Source organism: Mesoplodon bidens (assembly GCF_964165515.1).
Source record: "Mesoplodon bidens genome assembly, chromosome: 7".
Classification (NCBI taxonomy): Eukaryota; Metazoa; Chordata; class Mammalia; order Artiodactyla; family Ziphiidae; genus Mesoplodon; species Mesoplodon bidens.
In genome coordinates this window covers 9,369,519-9,394,311 of record NC_138164.1, presented here as the reverse complement: position 1 = coordinate 9,394,311, position 24,793 = coordinate 9,369,519, and the positions used below count along the sequence as shown (strand labels likewise).

At 44.9% G+C, this 24,793-nt stretch overlaps 1 protein-coding gene across 11 annotated transcripts; it reads right to left on the bottom strand.

Annotated features, from left to right (window-relative positions):
* Nucleotides 1-317: 317 nt before the first annotated feature.
* Nucleotides 318-20,054, bottom strand: ZNF202 (zinc finger protein 202). Of its 11 annotated transcripts, XM_081239915.1 has the most exons (11): nucleotides 19,948-20,054; nucleotides 18,813-18,991; nucleotides 18,553-18,670; nucleotides 17,301-17,428; nucleotides 16,432-16,583; nucleotides 6,410-6,906; nucleotides 5,527-5,737; nucleotides 5,017-5,171; nucleotides 3,452-3,581; nucleotides 2,782-2,901; nucleotides 318-2,239 (listed from the first exon to the last, which is right to left on the bottom strand). In XM_081239915.1, the coding sequence occupies exons 6-11, from the start codon at nucleotides 6,809-6,811 to the stop codon at nucleotides 1,245-1,247; spliced, it is 2,013 nt and encodes a 670-aa protein (XP_081096041.1). In that variant the 5' UTR covers nucleotides 6,812-6,906; nucleotides 16,432-16,583; nucleotides 17,301-17,428; nucleotides 18,553-18,670; nucleotides 18,813-18,991; nucleotides 19,948-20,054; the 3' UTR covers nucleotides 318-1,244. The 11 variants fall into 11 exon arrangements, with proteins under 11 accessions (XP_081096041.1, XP_081096043.1, XP_081096044.1 ...); XM_081239917.1 differs by having other exon boundaries at nucleotides 5,083-5,171; nucleotides 17,301-18,670; XM_081239918.1 differs by lacking the exon at nucleotides 17,301-17,428.
* Between the last annotated feature and the right edge of the window lie 4,739 nt (nucleotides 20,055-24,793).

Genomic DNA, 24,793 nt, shown 5'->3' with positions numbered 1-24,793 from the left:
AAATCACGTAAGAAAAAGCAAACAACGCAAATACATGAAAGCCTTTACTCCTGGTAAATTCTTCAGGGTCCCAGGTTTCCCTGACGTTAGAGAATGAGGCAGGGCAGATGGGGTGGGGTGTCAGGAGAACAGTCTGGATGGCCTTGGCCAGCAGCAACAGCTTTTGCTTAAAGTTTCCATAATTGGAGCTCAGATCTTCTCCAGCTTTCTTCATGTAAGTGAAGTGATCCCATCAATCAGGATTCTACAATCATGACAGTGCCTTTGTAAGCTGACACCACTTCCAAATCCCCTCACAAACTCATGTGAAGAGGGTTGGGTGGGTGGGCTTGTATATATGTGGAAATGTAAATGACTTCAACGTGGTTTTAATTAGGTGTTACTGAATCCCTCAGCACCCAAATGCTACATCTCACTTGTGGCGGAATAAGCACTAGGGACAAAACCAAGAGACTGGCAGAACAGCAGGAGGGCTAGGCAGGAGCATTCTAACAGGAAAAAACCCCCACAAGGAAAGAGGCTTCTGACTAGGCTCCCCTTTCAAGCTGTGTCTGGCACCTGGTGTCATTTCGACAATGGGGATTTGAGCAGCCTGACAAGGTCCACATGAAGCCGCCTTGATGTTTTTGCCCATCAACCACTACTCGCATCTCTCCCGAGAATCAAAGGAAAGTGCATGGTGAAGAAGTTTATCAGTGAGAGAGTTGTACAGTTAACCTGTGAAAGTGTGGCAGAGCCGTCAGGATGCAGGTCTCCTGCCTTGAGTTCAGGGCTGTGTGCTTTAAGATTTGAGCCCAGGAAGGACAGAATCCTAAAGGCTGGTCCCTTACCAAACCTAAGGACTCGTCCTGGGCCACTTTAGACTTGAGGGTGTTAGGCGTCTTTAGGATAGTTAACAGCTTATTTGGGGGCAAATATAGTAAACACAACCTCTTAAGTCTTCTAATTCTCCTACTTCACACCTGTGAGGTCGAGGCAGGAGCACTCCAGTCACGGAGAGGCCTCAATTCAGGCGAACTTTGGGAAGAATATCTCCTCAAGGTGTAGAAGAAGGTTGAGAGGTTCTGCCCGGGGGGTTGGGGGGGTGGGGTGGGGTGATCTAGTTGTGGGAAGAGGTTACTAACGCACATCTGGGCAGGTGAGGGAGACTCCCTAGAAAAGGTCTTCCCAGGCCGACAAGATGGCTTCTCCCAGACCACCCCTGGGAAAGAGTCGAAGGCAGGTGTCCGCACGTGGGGACCGGGCTAGGAGGTCTTTCCTGAGTGGGTCCTCTGGTGCCTGATTAAGTGGTAGCCTCTGCTGAAGCTCTTCCCGCAGGTCGGGCATGTGAACGGCTTCTCACCAGTGTGTGTTCTCTGATGCCTCACGAGGTGGTCTCTCCGACCGAAGCTCTTCCCACACTCGGTGCAGCGGCAGGGCCTCACGGAGGCGTGTCCCCTCAGGTGCTTGGCAAAGGCGGCACTGTGGTTGAAGCAGCGCCCACACTCGCTGCACAGATAGAGCTCCTCGGCCGCGTGCGTCTTCCGGTGGGCCAGGTACCGCCTGTGGTCACTGAAGTCCTCTCCACACTCTCCGCACAAGTAGGGTTTGCCTCCAAGGTGGATTCTTTGGTGTGTTGTGAGCACGGATTTCTGGCTGAAGCTTTTGCCACAAATAGTACAGAAGAAGGGTTTCTCTCCCGTATGTGTCCTCTGGTGCCTGACAAGGTCTGAAGTCCAGCGGAAGTGTTTTCCACAATCGTCACACCTGTAGGGTTTCTCAACAGGTGGAGTTCTCTCAACCTGGACCAGAGGGGAGGTCTCATGCAGATTCTTCCGGTTTAGGGGATATTTATAAGGAGCACTCATTTTGTGGACCTTCTGATGCCTGGCGAGATGTGAGCTCCGTGTGTAACTTTTCCCACACTCCATACATTTATAGGGTTTCTCTCCTGTGTGAGTTCTCAGGTGTCTAACAAGGTGGGAGTTACAAGTGAAACTTTTACCACATACAGTACAGTCATGATGTCTCCCTAACAGGGGGTTGACAGGCATGGTTTCCTGAAGATTCGTTAAACTGTTAACTTGAGAAATATTTGTGCCAAATCCTCTTTCGTTAAGTCTACCTGGATCACCCTCAAAGACTAGTTCCCAATCTGGAGTCTGGTGAATTTCTGCATCTCCCAAGATAGACCTGTGTAGATCCTCCAAACTCAGATCTTCTTGTTCAGGACACTCCTCCTCATCTTCACTCCTATCTCCTGTAGAAAGGGAGAGAGGAGAAAAGAGGAAATTATAGAGGTAATGATGCCTTGTGCACAATGGAGAGATTTTTAAACAGTTTTGGGAGGGCAAGACCATATAGAGAGAAACCCATGTTTCTTAAGTGTAGAGGCTGGGAAGAAGGAAATAACCAGTTAATTGAATGCCTGTCGTGTGCCAGGCACTTTCTTATTTGCTATCTCACACTGTCAACAGCCTTCGTGTAGACAAACATTATTATCCTCCTTTCACAAATATGGAGGTTGGGGATCAAGGGTTTACGTGAATGCTTAAACAATGGTATAGCTGCAATTTCAAAAGTTCCCCTTTTTTGTCTGTCACCATTTTGCATTACAGATCCCTCAAACCAATGATAGGCGTGAAGAGGGGAAAAGGATAGAAGAATTTGGCTTCAGAGGGAGACAGTGCTGTCGGCTGACATGTTAGAAGAACCAGTGAGAGGGGTTCCCCAGAGGGCGAGAGAAACACTGACCAGAGGAACTGCCAGCTCGGGGGACAGATTCCCTTTGTCACTCCTCACCTGTGTAGGTGAAACTCAGGATTTCTGGCTCTTGAGGCTCCTGCGCCTCTGGGATCTCTGGGATCAAAGGCTCTTCTTCTTCCATGTGGGAGATCTCGTCTAGTCTGGGGATTGGAAATGCTGCTCAAGAGAGGGAAAACAGGACATCACGATTGGTTCAACTGTTCCCCATGTCAAGAGCAGATCTTTTCTGTTTGGCAGATTGCAGAACAATCACATAGGCAGGTCAGCCCATCAAACCTTCAGTCTCTTTAGCTTGAGCACCTCTGATGAGTACTGCATATCGCCTGCCTTTCACCAGTAACTCAATAAGCACACAGCTGTCAATGTTACCCTCTTTTCCCATATTCAAGTAAGTAGATTGTCTCCAACTTTTATTGCTTGTTTCAAAACTGGTATGCTTACCTACTCACACTAAACTTAAACTCATACTAAAACTATAGTATTACAGCTGTTTTCTTGTTAGAGGTTTCCAACTACTTTCTAGGCATTTTCTCTTCCCTCTAACTTCGAAGGACACCATCTTCCTCGGCTGTCCTTCAGTGTCACTGGTGGGGTCGGCATAAGAGAAGTGTAGTACGTACAATCTAAGGTCTAAGACACCCTCAATTTCCAACAAGAAAAAGATCTCTGTGCTCAGGACACTCTAGAAACACTTGAAATTCCTTACACAAGGAGACCACAATTCCGCAGTCTTCTTCCAAGACATATTCCCCATAGAACTCTTTCTGTGTTGGATCCACATCACTCCACTGGTCCTGGGAGAAGCATACAGCCACATCCTTGAAAGTTACCAATCCCTGAAACAACACAAAGGTTCTACTAAAATGTCATGCTTTATGGAGGCTCATATTTTGTTCCTGGAATAAAGGTCATTGGTACAGGCAGAATCCATCCAGGAGACAAAGAAACTCAAATGGGACACTTGGTTCCCTTTCAGGACATCTGAGTTTCATCCTGTCGCTGCTTCCCAAGTTTCCGCTTTTGCAACTGGCCCGCTTCCTGCTCCCTCCAATCCCACTACTTTCCCTCAGCACCAGCCTATGTTCTTCTTTCTGAGGATATTGTTTAAAATACAAGAAAGGTCTTAGAAGTCATCATTCAACTCCTTATTTTACACTTTAGTGCTACCTACATTTCTGCAAAAATTCATCTTTTCCAGGAAGTTTTCCCTAACTGACCTTACCTAATCACACATCACTTATATAGTTTATACAGCATAAATAGGACTTTCTTCTTCAGCTAGACTACAATCTAAAAATAAGGATGGGGGGCCTTCCCTGGAGGCACGGTGGTTAAGAATCTGCCTGCCAATGCAGGGGACACGGGTTTGAGCCCTGGTCCAGGGAGATCCCACCTTCCACAGAGCAACTAAGCCCATGTGCCACAATTACTAAGCCTGCACTCTAGAGCCCGCGAGCCACAACTACTGAAGCCCACGAACCACAACTACTGAAGCCCGCGCGTCTAGAGCCTGTGCTCCGCAACAAGAGAAGCCACCGCAATGAGAAGCCCCCGCACAGCAATGGAAGAGTAGTCCCCACTCGCCACAACTAGAGAAAGCCCACATGCAGCAACGAAGACCCAACGCAGCCAAAAAGAAATAACTAAATTTATTTACAAAAATAAATAAATAAGGATGGGGACTTCCCTGGCGGTCCAGTGGTTAAGACTCCACACGCCCAATGTAGGGGGCACGGGTTCGATCCCTGGTCAGGGAACTAAGGTCCCGCATGCCACGCAGCGCGGCCAAAATAAAATAAATAAATAAATAAATAAATAAATAAATAAAATAAAATAAAATAAAAATAAGGATGAATTCTATTCCTTTTTTTCTCCAGCCACATAGCTTAGTTGTGGGGCTCTTGACCATGGTGAAGTCTTCATGAATGCCATGGCCTGACTGAATGCAGTCCCTGGAAGAGGATAGCACCCAAAATCAGAAATCGTTTTTGCAGGACAGTCAGTTATCCTTACAAATGACGATCAAGTTTATTCCTTAAAACCAAAAACAAACCCTCACTTGACAACTTCAAAGTTGTACTGGGGTGTTACCAAATAATCCCACTTTGTTAGCCCCTCTGGTTGGTGGAAAATCAAAAGGCTCTGGAGCCTGCAGATCCGACTGAGATGTTATAACTGATCTCATTAGCTGCAGTTCCTCCCCTTCCAGACACATGCAGAACTGAGAACTTAAACTGGCAAAGGAGAGTGGAAACTTGTGTCCCGTCTGACCTGTTCAGTGTATATGCCCAACGGTTCCTCAAATTCTCCACGGTATAGACAGAAACTAGGGTGCACCTGTGATAGAGCGGTAAGAAGGGCAACCATCTCTGGGTTTCCAGGGTTCCTCTCTTCAGGAAGGGCTGGGTCCTGGGGCACTGGAGCCTCTAAGAAAAGAAGGCAGAGATCAGCAGTGTACAGGGCAGCCCTAAAACTGGCAAAGAGCTGAGCATCCCCCATGGTCTCTGGTGGGAAGGTGGGAGTCAAGACACAGGCCTAAGGGCGGCTTGAGTCATCCCAACGCCACCACCTGTAACACTACGGGAATGCCAGGAGAATAACCAACAAAAGTGCTATCCAAGGTAGCCCTGCTTACGGGTACTCTAGCTAGTACTGTCTCCTCTCAACACCCTGTGCTCTGTGGTTTCCTCCCCTTATGATCTAGCCAGCCTCCTTGGTATGGGAGCAATATCCCCCTCCCCTCACTCTGCCACGATCCCCCCTTCCTGCTGAGGCTCCCACCGCTCTCCTGCAGGGGCTGGAACTCCAACTCCTGGCACAGGCTCTGCTCTTCTGGTGCCCCCAGATCTGGGCTCTGTGTGGTCTCCTCATGGGACTCCTCGGGGGTCAAGTTCTGTGCAGGATCCTGAAGCTCACTAGGTGACTCGGGCTCTGCTCCTGGATGCACTGTCTCCTCGGACAGGACTTCCTGGCCGTGAACATGGACAGTCACCTGGGAATAATTCCAACTTCCAGTCACCATGGAGTCAGGAGGAAAGTCTTGGTTGTCATCGGGGCTTATGTTAGGAGAAGCTGCCAACAGGAAAACACCCAGAGGGACCCAGACGAGGAGGGGAAAGTCCAGTCCCTCTGGGGTGTGCGAGGAGGAGCTGAGGTTATCCTCGCCAGGACAAGGGGGGACATTCAGATACTGCCCTGCTTTCTCGTTTCCCTCAACCCTGCCTGTCACCAGGGCTCTGAGGTCCCATCCTTCCCATCTTCGCCTACCCCACCTGCGGCTTGCCTTGCTGTGTGCTTCCCTGTCTGTTGTCCTGAAAGGGGGATCTGTCACTGAGGGGCTGAGAACCTCTGAGGAAGTCACGGAAGTCTCCTCCCCAGGAAATGGAGGTTCAACATCCAAAGGGAAAACCAAAGCCATGTCACCTTTGCGTGCTGAGGCCCCAAAGATGGTCCCTAGGCAGGTGTTTCAAGAACCAGGAAGTCACACTCATACACACACAAACACACACACACTCTGTCCCATGGAGCTTATGGATCTAGGTACAACCCAAGGGCAGAGCCAATTCAATTTATGGGGTAATTTATGTGAGCCCTACCCCTAAAGCCATCCTTCCAGCAAATAGACCCCCTCCACATCACACAGATCAGGACTCCCCCTCCTCACCCACCGCCTTGGTCTCCTGGGTTGTTTCTGCAAACCCTCCACCAGCGTCACGGCCTCCTCGCCACTCTCTGGCCGCTGGCCCCGCACCCAGCTCTGCAGTTCTCCGGGCAGGACAGTAAGGAATTGTTCCAGCACAAGCAGCTCTAGGATCTGCTCCTTTGTCCTCCTCTCTGGCCTCAGCCACTGATGACACAGTTCTCGGAGTCGGATGAGAGCTTCCCGAGGGCTTGCTGCTTCCTGGTAGCGAAAGCGCCGGAAGTTCTGGTGCGACGTCTCAAGCACAGGGTCATCCCTCTGTAAGACAGACTCTGGCCTACAGGTGAAATCATCTTCCAATTTCACCATGAAAATCCCCTCTTCTTCCCAAAGATCCTGGTCCTCCGGTTCCAAGGCTGTAGCCATTGTCTGGCTCTGGGGTGTTCTCACACCATCGAGAACTCACACTGTCGTTCCCCCCGTCTCAGCCTGGGCACCTCGACGAGTTTCTCCCAAGGGACCTGGGTAGAGACGCAAAGACAGACAACACTATGAGCATGAACGTATACACAGGAATAACAGTTCTGAGCTCAATCATAATCCTGTACACATAACACTCCCAAACTTAAATCCCCTTTCCCCTAATCTCCATAACATATGTTGTAAATAGATCTAGTTGGAATAGGATAAGCTATGCCTGAAGGTATGTTCTCCCACTCCTTTTCCTAGGCAAGGTTCACACCCCATAGAAAAACAGGAAAACACTGCATTTCTACATTATGAAATATGGGAACCTAAAAGGAAAATGGCTAGGAGAAAGGACATTCATAACTGCCTGCTAAAAATGTGGTACTGTCCACAATCTGTTTTACACACACACACACTGACATATATATTAGGATATATATTCTGAGAAGAGACACATTGACAGGGCTGAATTAGAGAAGGCTCTGTGGAGGTTCACTGTGAACTGAATCACACTCCGTATTAATTTATTCTGTAAACTGGGGACCCTCAGAGATTTGAGAGGATTGTATGTGATAACAGCGAAGAAAGCCACTTACACACAGTGGCTGGTACATAAGCACCCCCAAAAGCGATCCTCCTCTTAAGACATCTTTAACTGGAAGACCTACAGACCCTCAAAACTAAGTGCTCAAAACTAAATTCACGATTCCTACTCCCAAATCCACCCCTCTTCCTGTAATCCTCTTGGCTGAGATCATCACTTGTTAAGAAAACACTCAACTTTATCATCTTTGGATTCAACTTTGAATCTTACCCATTGCTTACAGCTCATTAAACCAATTGTACCTCTTAAGCCTCCAAATCTGTCTCCTCCTGATTTAGTTTGGGCCCCCATCTCTTGCCTGGACTACTGCCATAACTTCCTAACTGGGATCCCCACAGTACTCAGCTAGGAGCAAAACGCGACAGACTCAGCTGTGGAGCTTTTGCAAAACACAGTATCACACATCATTCTTCTGGATATTCTGAGTCAAGTCAATCTAGGGAACTGTATCTTTAGAAATGCTACATGTGGTTCTGATGTGCATCCTAGCTGAGAAACACTTAGGGCATGTGAGGTTAAGAGAGAGTCCTGGAGTCAGACTGCCAGGGTTTGAATCCTGGCTCTATTGTTTACTAGATGTGGGGTCATGGTCAAGTTCTTACTCTCCTTATGCCTGTTTCCCCTTTACAGAATGGAGGTAAGGATGGAATCCATCTAATAGGGTTACTATGAGGAATATCTGTGAAGTGCCTAAAAGAGTGATGGTGTCCCAATGTTAACCATTATCTTTCTGAATAATAGTTCCAACTGCATCACTCAACATTGAAAAATAATAACTTCATACTGTTAGTAAGATCAGTTCCAAAATCCTTGGCATGGTACATGAAGCCCTTCACAACCGGCCCCCAACTTATTTTTCAAGCCTCATATCCTCCCCTCTTCTCTGTATCACCTGCTATAATGAATGTATTGCTGACCTCCCTACAATAGGGTGTCTTTCCAGGCCTCCAAGTCTGTAAAAGTCTGTTCCTTTTGTATGGAAAACTCCCGCCACCAATGCTTCACGTGTGTTCCTACTTCTTCTCAACAGGTCCCCTCGTCTTCATTCCCAGGATTTACAGTTTTGGTCTTAATCAGTTCTCCTCTGAATTACTGCAATTGCCTCTAAATGTGAGCTATCTGTCTCCAAGTTTGCTACCTTTGTTACCATTCATCATTATCACATGAGTGACTGCTCTTGGCAAATCTGGTCCTGTCCCTTCCTTATTTAAGATACTCAATCACTCCTGTCTTGGAATTCTAAGTATTATGTATTAGGTTGACCTTCATCTTGGGTTTCTTTTTTTAAAAATATTTATCTGGCTGCACCAGGTCTTAGTTGCAGCACACAGGATCTTTCAGTTGCAGCATGTGGGATCTAGTTCCCTGACCAGGGATCAAACCCGGGCCCCCGCATTGGGAGCGTGGAGTCTTAACCACTGGACCATCAGGGAAGTCCCTTCATCTTGTTATTCCTTTGCCTTCCTCTCCAATCCTTTCAAACACACACACACATGCACATTGTGCATGTAAAGCACACAAAAGGTCTATGCTCTTTGGCTTTTGAACATCTGTTCCTTCCAACTCTTTACCCTTCATTAGGTTAAACTTATTTATCTTTCAAGACATAGATAGGTAAGGCTTCATGTCTCCTGAGATGCTTTCTTTGATCCCATTCTCCCTGCTCTTAGACCTGGTTAGAAATCACTTTGCTTCCCTAGCTATCTGGACACATCTGTATCTCAAACTCTGCCGCATCACACAGCCATCGTTCATCTTTCCCCTGAAACCCCTTGAAGTAGGGGACTGTGCTTCAATCAATTTCCAATACCTATAACAAAGCACACAATAAATGCATCTAAATGAATAAGCCTCCACTTTGAAGTTTTCTTCCTACATTAACAGTAAGAATCAATCTTTTCTCCATAAGTTTCTACTCTTTATTTACCAAATCTTGTTAATCCTACTTCTAAATCTTTCAAATGCATGCATCGCATCTCCACTGCCATTCCCCGAGTCAAGCTGTTATGACCCACTAAAAGGCATTGATAGGACCTCTTAAAAAATGACGATATCCTCGGCCCCTACGACTGCACTGGCACTTACGTGTGGAACGAACCACTTGGTTCAAATTTTACCAGTGGACTTCCAGGTGCCACTGCCTCCAGACCACTCTCCACATGCAACCTGAGGGTTCTTCATTTTCCAATCTTTTTACGCTTCACTACAACTGCCTCAGGTCCACCTTCAAGGTCAACGATCCACTCTTAACAGCTGTAACATGCTGTCTAATGTGCTGTTGCCCATCAACCACCAAATTATTCATTATTTAAATCTGTATCTCAAATAACTTTTCATTCAAGCTTATTTCATTTTTCCATTACCCGCAAACATTCACTACATAATCTCATGATCTATAGTTCCGTAATTTACAGATCTTCCTGTGCTTATTTACCTACTTATTACATCTGCTCTATCTCATGGTGGTTTGTTATTGCAGGTGGTTTGTAATTTTTTTACGTTTTATGCCCGTTTTCTTTGGGAGAGCCCTAGGTTATAGAAGTGAGCCCTTTGAATGAAATTTCATTTGCTTCCATCCAAGTACTAGTGGTTTCAATATCTTAATTTCTCAAGAGTCTTCCTGAATTATGCTGATAGTGTCTTATTTAGGCCTAAGCCTGTGAGTGATTTCTGTCCCACCCAAGGCTATGGAGGCCTACACTTCCTTGCCCTTGTGCTTGATCAGTAGACAGATTTTCATGGAAGGAGTAGCTCTTCAAAGCTCCAGGCTGGCAGATATTCAACTCTATATCCCTCCCCCATTCCCACCCGTGCCCCATTTTCATATCTCCTTGTTGGAGTATAGGTATTAGAACCCCAAACTCTAGAAGTCTTTATTTTGGTTTGAAATCTCCTCAGGCTGTGGTGGAGTTAGATTGTGCTCACTCCTCCAGCTTTTATTTCTGGAACCTAGGCATTTACCTTTAGTTTGGGGGCAGGGAGGCAGGTGAGTGCAAGCATTTAAAAATGGGCAAGAGCCATATCCTCATCAATACCACCTGCAGTGCTGCGGTAAGGTCTGAGTGGTGACCCTTCTAACATACAAAATCGGCCAATGGCTTCACACTGTCCACAGGGTAAAATCTAAACCCCTTACAATTTGATTCCCAAGGCCCTGCCCACCTCTCTTCTCCCACGACTGCTACTGCATTGAAAGTTGCCGCTCGAATACACTGCTGTCTCTCCTTTCTGTGCCCTCACAGGTGTTCCTGATGCTGTCCGCTCTGCCTGAAATACCCTTTCTACCCCTTTCACTTGGTTAACTCTACTCATCCTTCAGATCTGCTTTCCCCAGATGCCTTCCCTGGTCCTCCCACATTGTTCCCACAGGAACTTGGACCCTGTATCGCAGCACACATATATCTACTTTGTGTGTGGTAAGAATCGTTCATCCTCCTGTTTAATTCACCAGACCATAAAGCTCCGAGGGCAGGGCCACACAGCACCCAGCTCAAGGCCTGTCACACAACAGGTACTCAGGCAGAGACCACGGTTAAGTCTTTTTAAGTCTTTCTCTGGAAGGACAGATCCGATATCTTATTAATTCTTATTCACTCATTTGTCCAGCAAACTGTGTGCCAGACAAATGAATAAATAAGGGAAAAAACACTTACTATTTGGATTGTGAGTAAAACAGAATACTCTTAGTGGTTCTTGAAGTGAGGAAAACACAACTCATCACAAGGAATCTTCAGGCTGCCTTGGGAGAATCCACATACAACTCACAAAGCTGTGCATTTGAAAAAAAAATCATTTTCCTTTGAAGATTTGAATCAACCTTAATATGCAGAAAACCGGACATCAAGTAATTTAACACAACTACAACACTGATTATCTATCCAGACAATCCCCCCAACATCTGCAAGACAGGAAAATAAGATGGAATTGATACTTAGGGTCTCTGGCTTAATGAAGGGATTTCTATTAACTTAAAAATCCGAGAACTTGCCCAGCAAAGCAGGCTAGGAACTCTGTTTTCATGTAGCACAGTCCACGAGATGCCCTACTACAGATTCTATAAAGTATGCGCTGACAGAGGGTTCCTGCTCTTACAGGGCTTTGCTCTCCAAAGAAAAAAGAATATAACAGCATCACATAAAACCTGCTGATTTAAAATGCTCTTCAGAAATCACGCATTGAGATTTCCTTTGCTTGTTTTGTATTTACTTTGGCAGCCTAGGAAGATGAGATGGCGACAAAGGATCAGCAACAGCGGAATGAGGGGAGGCAGAGTTGGGGCAATAGATGGGAAGGAAGAGAAGGCGGGCAGTGCTGTGAAAAGCGTACCGGATTAGGTATCCAAAGATGTACGTTCCAGCCCACATCCCCACAAACCTGGAACCGCTCTAAGGGTTTCCTGAGACGAGGTACACAAGAGCCCTTGTAAAGGGTGGAGCCCTCTTCAGACAACTCTCCTAACTCTCAGGATTAGCTGAGACCTATGAGAGCTTGTGAACTAGAGCGTGCTGTGCAAATGTCAGGTGTCAGTACCAGAGACAGAAAATGGGCTTTGCATTTTATTCCGCCATTTATGGGATGGGTTACCCTGCAAGTCTGCCTTGTAATTTGTTGCCTTCTAACACCTTCCCTCAGTGTCTGTCCTTGGAAGGGTTCCACAGTGACAGATAAAAACCCAACAACAGGATACTATAGAGAGACCGTGAGGCCAGGCCAGGAAGAGTGAAAGACCTGCTTCCAGAAGGCTCTAAAATAATGTCTGCAGAGACGCTTCACAAGCTTCGGCCTGGGCTGGCCCCACCACCTAGCCTCTTCAGTGTTTCTAGGACGTCTGGGGCAGGACTGTGGAGATGTGGGAAAGGCAAGACCTTTCTCCAGTCTGTGGTCCAGCTGTCTCTGTCCATATCTGAGTGGGTCCCGTGCCAGTTAAGGCCCTAACTCAACCCTAAAGACCAGAAAAGAAAACTGCAGGCAGTGAAAAGATACCTGGGTCTCTATCTTAAAATGTTATTCCTACTTGGAGTGATCTTTCTGGACCCTAAATGACAAGGTCTGTAGTCTTATAGCATCTTCCTAAAGGGGAGATGGGCTCTATTTACTGGCAAATAATTAATCTTCAGAAGAAAACAGTGATCAGAGAGGTTCGAATGATGATATTCAGCAGACATTTAAATTCTTTCCAGTCTCCCTTCTCCTCTTTGACTCTAACGCAGGCCCAGAGCCTGGAGATTTGAATCAATGATCGCTGGGACTAACCAGACGCTTGCAACTGCTCCTCTCATTGCTCTAGGGAAAAATATCAGCTAATAAAAATTGTTAACTGCCCTTTTCTACTCCTGTAGTGTTCTTTAAAACTAAAGACTATCCACTATGATCCTCCTACTGGAAAGACTCTTTCATTTTACTGTTACTTATACAAACGTTTACCCATACTTTCCACATAATGGTTAGGGGCTCTGGAGCCTTAGTCTGGATCCCTCTCCTCACCTATTAGCCAGGTGACACTCCCTAAGCCTCAGTCCAATCTTCAACATGTGGCATATACTTCCTACCTCATATGGTGGTCTTAAGGATCAATGAAGTGACGCACAGAATCGCTCAGCACAGAGTTTGGTATATGGCAGATGCTCTATATAATGTTCTTTCCTTCAAATTGCTTTAAATACTTTTGGGAAGATTTACGTGATAATCAAACAGTCCTTTATTTCATCATAATTCAAAAAAATTTTTTTTTAATGCACAGGGAAAATCTTGGTCTGTTTACTGTTACATCAAAAGTAAAGTGTTAAGGGAGTTCCCTGGTGGTCCAGTGGTTAGGATTTGGCGCTTTCACTACTGTGGCCCGGGTTCAATTCCTGGTCGGGGAACTGGGATCCTGCAATCTGCATGGTGCAGACCCCCTAAAAAAAGTAAAGTGTTAAACCAAGAGAGAATTCTTGCTTTGAAAGCACTTATAAGCTAAGATTAAACGAGATCCTTGGAACCAGATGGGATGAAAACTTAAAAGATAGGTTTTCCTGCCTAAGACCAGAGTACGATACTTCTGTTTACCAGTATCACAGTCCTGTCCCCTTCCTCTAACTGGGAAGAGGCAACCTGAGGCAAACCCAGTTAGTACAGGCATACCCCATTTTACTGCGATTCACCTTTATCACGTTTCGCAGATAATGTGTTTTCTGTTTTGTTTTCTTTTACAGCTTAAAGGTTTGTGGCAACCCTGCAACAAGCAAGTCTATCAGTACCATTTTTTCAACAGCATTTGCTCACTTGATGTAATCACATTTTGATAATTCTCACAATATTTCAAGCTTAATTATTACTATATTTGTTATGGTGATCTGTGATTAGTGATCTTTGATGTTACTGTTCTAATTGTTTTGGGGGTGCCACAAACTATGCCCATATAAGATGGCAAACTTAATCAATAAATGTGTGCTGACTGCTCCACTGATCAGCTGTTCCTCCATCTCTCTGCCTCTTCTTGGGCCTCCCTATTCCCTGAGACATAACAATGTTGAAATTAAGCCAATTAAAAACTCTACAAAGGTCGTAAGTATTCAAGTGAAAGGAAGAATCGCTTGTATCTTGCTGTAAATAAAAAACTAGAAATGATTAAGCTTGGTGAGGAGTGCATGTTGAAAGACGAGACAGGCTGAAAGCTAGGCCTCTTGCCCCAGTTAGCCAAGTTGGAATGCAAAGGTAAGTTTCTTGAAGGAAATTGAAAGTGCTACTCCAGTGAATACACAAATGATAAGAAAGTGGAGAAAGTTTTAGTGGTTTAGATAGAAGCTCAAACCAGCCACAACAATCCTTTGAGCCAAAGCCTAATCCACAGCAAGGCCCTAACTCTCTTTAATTCTATGAAGGCTAAGAGAGGTGAAGAAGCTGTAGAAGAAACGTTTGAAGCTAACAGAGTTTGGTTCATGAGGTTTAAAGAAAGAGGCCATCTCTGTAACATAAAGCGCAAGATGAAGCAGCAAGTGCTGATGCAGAAGCTGCAGCAAGTTATCCAGATCTAGCTAATTAATGAAGGTGGCTAAAATAAAGATGTTCAATGCAGACAAAACAGTCTTCTACTAGAAGAAGATGCCATCTAGAACTTTCATAGCTAGAGAGAAGTCAATGATTGGCTTCAAAGCTTCAAAGGACAGGCTGATTCTCTTGTTAGAAGCTAATGCAGCTGGTGACGTTAAGTTGAAGCCAATGCTATTTACTATTCTGAAGATCCTAGGGCCCTTAAGAATTATGCTAAGTCTACTCTGCCTATGCTCTATAAATGGAACAACAAAACCTGGATGACAGCACATCTGTTACAACATGGCTTGCTGAATACTTTAAGCCCACTGATGAGACCTACTGCTCAGAAAAAAAATTTCTTTCAAAATATTACTGCTCACTGACAATGCACCTTGTCACCCAAGAGCTTTGATGGAGATGGACAATGAGATTAATGTTTTCATGCCTGTTCACACAACAACCATTCTGTAGCCCATGGATCAAAGAGTAATTTCAACTTTCAAGTCTTATTATTTAAGAAATACATTTTGTAAGGCTATAGCTGCCATAGACAGTGATTCCTCTGATGGATCTGGGCAAGGTAAATTGAAAACCTTCTGGAAAGGATTCACCATTCTAGATGCCATGAAGAATATTAGTGATTCATGGGAATAAGTGAAAACATCAACATTAACAGGAGTATGGAAGAAGCTGATTCCAACCTTCATGGATGGCTTTGAGGGGTTCAAGACTTCAGTGAAGGAAGAAACTGCAGATGTGGTAGAAATAGCAAGAGAACTAGAATAAGAAGTAGAGCCTGAAGATGTGACTGAGTTGCTACAATCTCATGATAAAAACTTCTTGGATAAGGAGCTGCTTCTTATGGATGAGCAAAGGAGGTGGTTTCTTGAGACGGAGTCTACTGGTGAAGATGCTGTGAAGATTGTTGAAATGACAAGGATTTAGAATATTACATAAACTTAGTTGAAAAATCAGCAGCAGGGTTGGACAGAACTGACTCAGTTTTGAAAGAAGTTCTACTGTGGGTAAAATGCTATTAAACAGCACTGCACGCCACAGAGAAACGCTTCATGAAAGGAAGAGTCAATTAATACCGCAAACTGCATTGTTGTCTTATTTTAAGAAATTTCCACAGTCACCCCAACCTTTAGCAACCACCACCCTTCAGTCAGTAGTCATCAACATCAAGGCTAGACCCTCCACCAGCTAAAAGATTATGATTCACTAAAGACTCAGATGAGGGTTAGCATTTTTTAGCAACAAGTATTTTTAAATTATATACATTTTTTTTAGACACAATGCTATTGCTTAATCAGTCGACTCCAGTACAGTGTAAAGAGAACTTTACAGTACACTGTAAACAGTTTTTTGGAAAACCAAAAAATTCCTGTTTTTATTGCAATATTCCCTTTATTGCAGCAGTCTGGAGCTGAACCCGCAATATCTCCGAGGTCTGCACATATACCCAAGGGGCCCTCTGAAAACCTAACCCAAAAGGCAGAAGAAATGAAAGGGAATACCTTCACTGACTTTTTGCCTTCTAACACATCATGATCAGTGTGCTTCAAACCATGTTTAAAAACTATTTAAGATATTCTTGCCATTTAAATTTTTTCTTCCTTCATTAGAGTCAACATAGATTTAGTTAAGATTCTTTTCAGTGATTCTTCACTAGATTTGAGTAGCAACGGGAGAAGTAGCTCAAAGATTATAAGGTGTAAAAAAGAGGAAGACAGGAAGAAATAAAAAGAGAAGCCAAGTAAGTAGTGGGTGGTACAGGGAGTCAGAGGAGGCTAAGACATAAATATCTTCTGCCACTAAATTTTGTAGACTTTGCAGTTAGGATCAAGGTATAAAAATGTAATTGAGAGTAAATATAAACATGAAAAATTTAAATAAAGCTATAAAAATTGTAACAATTCACTTTATTTTCAATTAAAAGACACTAAACAGTACATACCTACAGGTATGTACACAGGCCCAGGAGGCAGTGTTGGATCGCTTTTGATAGTTCTGCCTTCAGAGGTGGATGAGCTGTGTTCTACCTCCTAGAGATGTGTCATCTGGGACAAGTCACATCAAATCATCTTGAAAATGGGGATGATTTTCTACCTAAAGGCAGAGAGCTGGATCATTTTTTGAGAAACTATCCAGCTTTTTGATGGTAATAGAGGGGCTTTGAGGGGTACAAGGATATGTGGCCTCTTTATTGAGTACCTGGGCCATAATGTATTAGCCTGAAGATGGTGAGAGGAATTTACTCAAGAGTTGAGAAGGGCTAGAGTCCAAACACAGGTTCTGAGACCAGAATTACATACCCTACCACCATGATCATACTGGTTAACCTCCAACATGGAACTAGGCTTTTTAAACTTACGGGTTTTTACCCAGGGGTGGTTAATGGCCTGAATAAAGCAGGCCAATCTACATGCCTCAGTTTAAAACAGAATGTCACGAACTAATCTGAAGTAGGAAAAGGGTGATCACCAAACCTGACACCCACCCTAATGAGGGCAGCAGCTTTTATCTGGAAGCCAGAGTTAAACTAGCCAAATACACTTAATTCACTACAATGAACACAGTCAATGCCAATCACACAGAGGAAACATTATTTAATGAAAGAAAAAAAAGAGGATATTTTATAAATATAGCTTGACCTGAGGTATAAATATGGATAATTCAGAAGTTACTTCAAAAGTCATTCACTATGTTTTTAGTTTTTAATTAATATTCTCTGTCAAGATACTCCCTGCTCTGTATCGAGATGACTTCCTCTGGCTTTGCCCAAGGCTCCCTTGCGTATGATGAGATGAAGGATGGGATCCATGCCTGCTGGACCACAGGAATCTGAGGGGTATCAGGTTTCCACTGCAGACTAAATCATGGTCCAAAGTAGATGCCATTCTTGCTCTGGGCCACTGTTTAGTGTCTTTTGTCTCCCACGGTGAGCCCTGTTCCTGAAAGCAAGGACCTCTTTATATATTTTTATATTCCCTGTTCCTAACACTTCGTCAAACACCTGGTTAAAAAGATGCTCAATAAATGTGTGTTGCATTTAATTAAGCTGTTGATTTCTCTTCCCCCAACTTGAATATAGACACTGAAATTCAGAATCAGTGGGTGCCAGGACTTCTGGGGACAGTTACAGGAATTTGGTATTAGCATTTATTCCAATCCCCTGAGGGAATCAGGTGGCACAGCCATATACTACTTTACTATGTTACACAGGATTAGTGGAGAAAAACTTCTCCAAGAGGAGAAGAAGGCAGGGGATGGAGTTCATTCATCCCAGAAGTATCTACTGAGTATCAATTGTGTGTCCCATACAAGTCAAGGTGCTGGGCAAAGAAGATGAAAAAAGCACAGGCCCTTACCTTAAAGAATTTAACATGTAGTTAAAAAATAGCAGGGACTTTGGCATACTAGGAACTCACAGCAAAAACCTAGAATATGGGTATAAGCTATATGATAAAAATAGAAGCTCCTATCAAGAGAATTAAGAAAATCAAGGGAAAAAACTCACCAGTATTTCAGCTTTAATTCAGCTTAAGATAATGTAGCACTTGGAGTTTTTTTGAAGTACACTTTCTTAATTTTACAAATCAAAGAACTCAGACCTAAGTGGTTAAGTTACCATACAAGATCATCATATTAGTTTCAAGCACAGAAGTACTCACACACAGGTCTTTTGATGTCCAAACCACTGCAATGTTTGTGTGAAGAAGTGTGGCCAAAGGCAGTGGTTCTCAACGTGGGAATCCCAGACCAGCAGCACCAGCACCAGAGAACGTGTTAGAAATGCAAATGATCAAGCCCCAGCCCTAACCTATAATCAGTAACTCTGGGGGTGGCCCCAGTAATCTGTATTTAACAAGCCCTTCAGGGGTTTAAGATGCTTGGTAAGTCTGAGGACCAGTACCTAAGGCAAAGGAGATAAATCTGAGGTTCGAGCAGAAGGGATCCAACTTTTCCAGTGCTGGCCAAATTTAAAGGAGGAAAGGAGTCTAGGACTGCTATATGTGTGTTTTACGTCTGTGCCAAATTAGCTGGAAAAAAAAAATGTTGTAAACCTGTAACTTACCTCATCTGCATAGTTTATAATGCCCAAGAGTCCCTCACTTCGTAGTAAACCTTGCTGTGCCCTTGAAATGACTGTCTACTGCAATATGGTATACAGAAAGAGTGCAAAACGGGTACAGCTGGAGGAAAAAGTGGACAAGATTATGAATCCCAGGTGCTTAGTCCTAGGAGAAAAAAATTTCCTTCCTCCCTCCAAGCCTGCCCACCCTCTTAGGCGAGATAGTAATAGCAGAAAGCTACCCAAGACAAATGGCTACAAACCCTAACTGTTCCGCTGTCATACATTTCCCAGCAACAAGCCTCCCATGGCTGTCCCACAACCTTTCTGAAGTGGCTTTCTGGATCAAGGGCCATGGGGCAGCTTGGAAGAGAAGTTGGAGGGATGAGGGACTCCACTAGCTTTCCTTGTGGCTTCTGAGTGAGGCTGCCCTGGGTGTCACCTGCAGAATGCGGACAGAGAGAAAAAGCAACAGTTCTAAGCCTAGCCTCTAAGTAGAGCCTGGATGTGGCCCTGCTCCCCACGACCAAGGCAGACAAGGGTTATCAAGGTGCCTAGAAGACAAGAACATCAAGGCCCAGAAAAATAAAAATCGGGCTGGCACCTTTCTGAAAAAAGGTAGCAAATCCCTGGCATACAAACTAACAAACTTTTCGCGAAACCAGATAAGACGCAGGCCCCATATACTCCCGCTGAGGGTAGCGGTGGTGTCGAGAAAAGTGCCCAAACTGGCTGTTAGGGGGTGGGGGAGGAAAGTTGCAGGTGGAGACTGTAGTCATTGGCTTGAGAGGAAGCTCGGGTCCGTCACGGTGCAGCTTAAAAGCCACAGGCCAGGTGGTCTCCAAGGCCTAGCACGATCACGGGCGATAAAATCACGCGTGGTAAAATCACGGGTGATAAAATCACGGCTGAGAGTATCTGCGTGTGTTGCGGCGTAGTTAGTGGTGGCAAGTGATGGGGCTCGCCTGGGCAGGGAGCCTTCGGGGGGAATCTCGAGCCAGCTGAGAGGTGGGGTAAAAAACTGCGAGAAATGAAGGGGCCTCGACCACTCCTCCCACGGTGCCGGGGGGGGGCCAGTTGGCGCGGAAGCAATGGGAAGGAGGTACGAACTAACTGCGTTTCTGCAGGCCTCAAGAGGGGGCGGAGGGCGGTGGCTGCAAAGAAAGAAGCGTGGAGCGCGTTCCACGTACCCGAAGGTTCCAGCTTCGGCCGCCAGGAAACACGGGGACCACTACGCCTCAGCCCCCTCGACATACTGCCGCCAACCCCTTCCACAGTACAGTACGATTTCCCCAGGCTCTAGGGGGGCGGGGTCTCCGACCCCTCCCCCTCCTCCCCGCTCAGCCCCGCTCAGCCCGCTCCGGCCCGGCCCGGCCCGGCCCAGCCCCCAGCACTCACGGCTCCGACAGCTCCGGCGGCTCCTCCCCTGCCCCGGCTTCTCCCCAACCCACTCCCGGCCCTAGCAGCGCCGCCAGATCCGAGCCGCGCGGGGCCTGGCGGGTCGGAACACGTGGGGCCTTTGCGCCCGGAACCGGAAGCTGCCCTTCGCCCCGCCTTTTCGCCGCGCTGGGGCCTTTCTAGGCTTTTGGGAGGTTTGCTTGTCTCTCTCTGTGCCCCTAGCTCGTGGAGTCGTCGTATTCCCAGGGGAAGCGGGTCAGGGTGCCTCAGACAGCTTCCGCCCGCTCGCCCGCCCCTCTCTGCATGGGTGGGGGGGGCCCTCGATTAACACACGTACCTTCTGCAAGGGGGACTCCTTTCTGTTTTGGGTCTTTGTTTTAATTTTGATGCCTAATATCTTGACTTGTTTTTCTTGATTTTTTTCTCCTTTGCATTGTCGGCGAAGCATGGTAGAAAAGAGCAGTTGTGGGTTTGAATACCGGCTCTTGTAGTCGCCGTCAGTTGTAGGGGTTCCGACAAATTAACACCTGAACCTCAGTGTCCATCTTCTGAAATGGGCGTAGTAATACCGTTACTGTGCAGGCTAAATGTTACATTGCATGTGAACTGATTGGAGCTTAGTGGAAGCTTAGTAAGAGAATAGTTATGGCATCACGGTTCTCCTGTATTTTCCTTGGGCATTTCTTTGTGTTTCTTTACTTTGAGACTATCTTCCCTGATCTCATTTATTCATTTTTGTGTGGGCAGTGACGTTTCTGCCTGTACCTGTACCAATTTTCCTTCTGTTCCACTCCCTAAGTCACCACTCTCCACGTGCCATGTCAGGGCCTTCTCTTCCTGGACTATGCCTTACACATTTTATTTTCATGGGACACATTGGTGGGATCTGGTTATTGTGTGTGAACCCAAGGTATTAATCACTTTTGGTGGAGAGAGACGAATTTACAGTTCATGAGAGCCTGCTGTGTGCTAGATGTTTTCTCTTTGTATCTCATTTAATATTTTTAAGTATTAAGTTCATAAGTAATACATAAATTTGTTCTTCTAAACGTTTAAAACATTACAGGTAAAGCTAATGACTTTTTACTAATCCTGGCTTCCTCATCTCTCTCACCAAAAGTTTCTTCTTATGAACCTGTATTTATCTTCCAGACATTTTTCTGTACTTTTACATACAATACATGTATGTATTAATAGAAAATATATAGTATTTTGTGTGTGCATATGTGTATGTATGTGTTCCTGTTGGAGTCCTCAATTTGCTGTTTTCTCCTAGCAAAGGGCCTTGGAGATCTGTCCACAGTATGTACAGTTCTCCCTTATTCCTTCTACTTTTCTGCATAACATTCCACACTCTGAATAGCCATTCGCTTAGTGATAATATATGTTGTTTACAATTGTTGTTATTATGGACAATGCTATAATAAACATACTCTGCATGCATACATGCAAATATCACTAGGAGACAAATGCTGAGAAATGTATACACATAATAGCTGTGTATGAGACTATTTCCCCCCATATCTGTGCCATTATTTCATGTTGCCAAATTTGTATATCTTGGTCAATCTGTTGGGTAAAAGTGATGTTTTATTGTTTTACTTTACTTTTCCATAATTAATATTGTTAAAAAGAAATAAGCCCAATGTAGAGTCATTTGCCTCCAGTACAGCAAACTAAGACTTAATCGAAGTTTCAACTCTTCCCGGAAATGTGATCTTTAAAATAATCAATCTGAAATTACTTCATCAACACTAGTGAGGTGATCTGTATGATAAAGACCCCTGCAGTTCCCTTACCCCCAAAGAAGATAGCTTGGCCCGAAAGAACCCTTTTTTTTTCTTTTGCTAATACAGCTGTCTAGGTATCTGGGGAGGGGATTGGTTCCAGGACCTCAGTAAATACCAAAATCCATGGAAGCTCAATTCCCTTATATAAAATGGTGTAGTATTTACATAAAATCTATGCATATCTTCCTGTATACTTCAAATCATCTCTAGATTTATAACATATAATAGAATGTAAATGCTATGTAAATAGTTCTAAATACAATGTAAATGCTATGTAAATAGATGCTAGGGCACAGCAAATTCACGTTTTGCTTTTTGGAACTTTATGGAATTTTTTTTCTGAATATTTTCGATCTGCGTTGGTTGAATCCATGGATACCAAAACCACAGATATGGAGGGCCAACTGCACCCTCCTTCTGCCTATAAAAACCTTCCGTTTTGAGCTTCCCTGGTGGCACAGTGGTTAAGAATCTTCCTGGCAATGCAGGGGACACGGGTTCGATCCCAGGTCTGGGAAGACCCCACATGCCGTGGAGCAACTAAGCCCGTGTGCAACAACTACTGAGCCTGTGTGCCACAATGACTGAAGCCCGCGTGCCTAGAGCCCGTGCTCTGCAACAAGAGAAGCCACCGCAATGAGAAGCCTGCACACTGCAACGAGGAGTGGCCCCACTCTCTGCAACCAGAGAAAAGCCAGCGTGCAACAATGAAGACCCAATGCGGCCAAAAATAAAATAAATAAATTTATTTTAAAAAAACCTTCCGTTTTGTACAACCCCTCGGACTGCCCTTCTGTTTACTGGATGAGATGCTGCCTGATTCATGAATCATTGAATAAAGCCAATTAGATCTTCAAAATTTACTTGGTTGAATTTTGTTTTTTAACAGTAGTGACACTGAACATCCTTTGTATGTTTATTGGTAACTTGTAGTTTTCCTATGAGTTTGCCCATTTTTCTATTGGGTTTTTTGCTCTTTTTCTTTTTTAAAAAAATTATTCATTTTTGGCTGCATTGAGTCTTTGCTGCTGTGCGTGGGCTTTCTCTAGTTGTAGCGAGTGGGGCTACTCTTTGTTGCGGTGCACGGGCTTCTCATTGCGGTGGCTTCTCCTGTTGTGGAGCACGGGCTCTAGGCGCCCGGACTTCAGTGGTTGTGGCTCGCAGGCTCAGTAGTTATGGCTTGCGGGCTCTAGAGTGCAGGCTCAGTAGTTGTGGCGCACGGGCTTAGTTGCTCTACGGCATGTGGGATCCTCCCAGACCAGGGCTCGAACCTGTGTCGCCTGCCTTGGCAGGCGGATTCTTAACTACTGTGCCACCAGGGAAGTCCTGCTCTTTTTCTTATTGTTAGATGTTCTTTATGTATTCTAGATACTAATCATTTGGTATATATGTTGAAAATATTTTCTTCAACTCTATAGCTTATTTTCTATCTTTGTTTATAGTATTAAAAAAAATTTTTTTTTGGCAGCTCCAGGTGGCTTACGGGATCCTAATTCCCCAACCACAGACCGAACCCCAGGCCGTCAGCAGTGAAAGCATGGAATCCCAACTGTTAGGGGAAACACTGACCAAAACTGCCTGACCTGGCCAGGCAAGACAGTAGCCACTTGCATGAGTTATCTTACCACAGAAGGTCCTGGTAACAAACAGAACTGACAAGCTACCACCAACTGGAAGAATTTGGGAAAGGTTAAAAGGAGAGAGGAGATGCCAGTCCATATGTCCTACCAACCTCCCAGAATTCTTCTCACTGGAATCCATCTTGGCTGAGCAATGCGCTCACCACCAAGAAGGACCCTGAGTCTGACTAATTGGCCAGAGACAACCTGGAAAGTAGCCCATTCCCATAAAACCTGAGACTGTGAGCCACATGGCAGAGCAGTTCTCCTGGGTTCCCTTACCCTGCTGCTCTCCACCCAGGCGCCCCTTCCCCATAAAGTCTCTTGCTTTGTCAGCACGTGTGTCTCCTCGGACAGTTCATTTCCGAGTATTGGACAAGAGCCCACTCTTGGGCCCTGGCAGGGGTCTGCCTTCCTGCAACACAACCACTGGACTGTCAGGGAATTCCCAGTATTAAAATTTTAAATGTGATACTGTCGACCAAAAAAAATATTCACAACCTAAAAGTTGAAAGTTACGTTTTATTTGGCAGAAATATTTAGGACTTCAGGCCCAGGAGGCAGCATCTCAAGAAACCCTGAGAGAACTGCTCCAAGGAGGCGAGGTGGGGAGCCAGGGTATATAGGAATTTTGCAGCAAAGGGCAGGTAGTCTGAACTTCAAAAGATTATTGTTAATTAAAGAAAACCACATAGCCCAAGTTAAGGAATTTAGCGCTTTTCTCTGTATGGGAAGAGGCAAGAGTCTGGGCTCACTGAAATCATTCCTTTGATAGGTACCTCAGCTCTCTGGGGCCAGTATCCCTTGTTTTCACATCCTGAGTTTCCTCAGGGCTCACTGCAGGGAGTGGCTGCAGTCTGACAGCCGCTGGATGGCAGGTATTCATTGTTTCTTTCCTGAGTTTCCTCAGGGCTCACCAGCTCACCGCAGGTGGTGGCTGCAATCGCTGACGACTGTGACATCCTTTGTTTACTGATATGGCAGGAAATATTCCATTTCTCAATACACACTTTCTCTTAGTGGCTTTGAATTTTGTGTCTTATTTAAGAACATCTTTTCTATATGAAAGTCATCAGGGCTTCCTCCTATTTTTTTGTTCTTTGTACAGTATTTTTAAGGATGGTATAAATTGGGGATTCTAATCTAATATTATCTATGGTAATTAAATTCCTCTTTCAAGACGTGGAGTATGGGATATTTACAGAATAGAACTACAGAGGCTATTATCCATGCATGATGTAATGTGTTCTGTCAGTCCAGTTATCTGGTCCCTCATACAGGACCTTATGGAGCCTTGGCCGGGACAGAACCCTTCCCCCAGGCCCTCTGCTTTAGCTCCACTCTGAAGTACCTACATAACAATATCTGATGCATTGATACTGTTACATTTACTGAGTTGTTTTACAGATGCTAAAACCCCCATTAAATGGAAGAAGT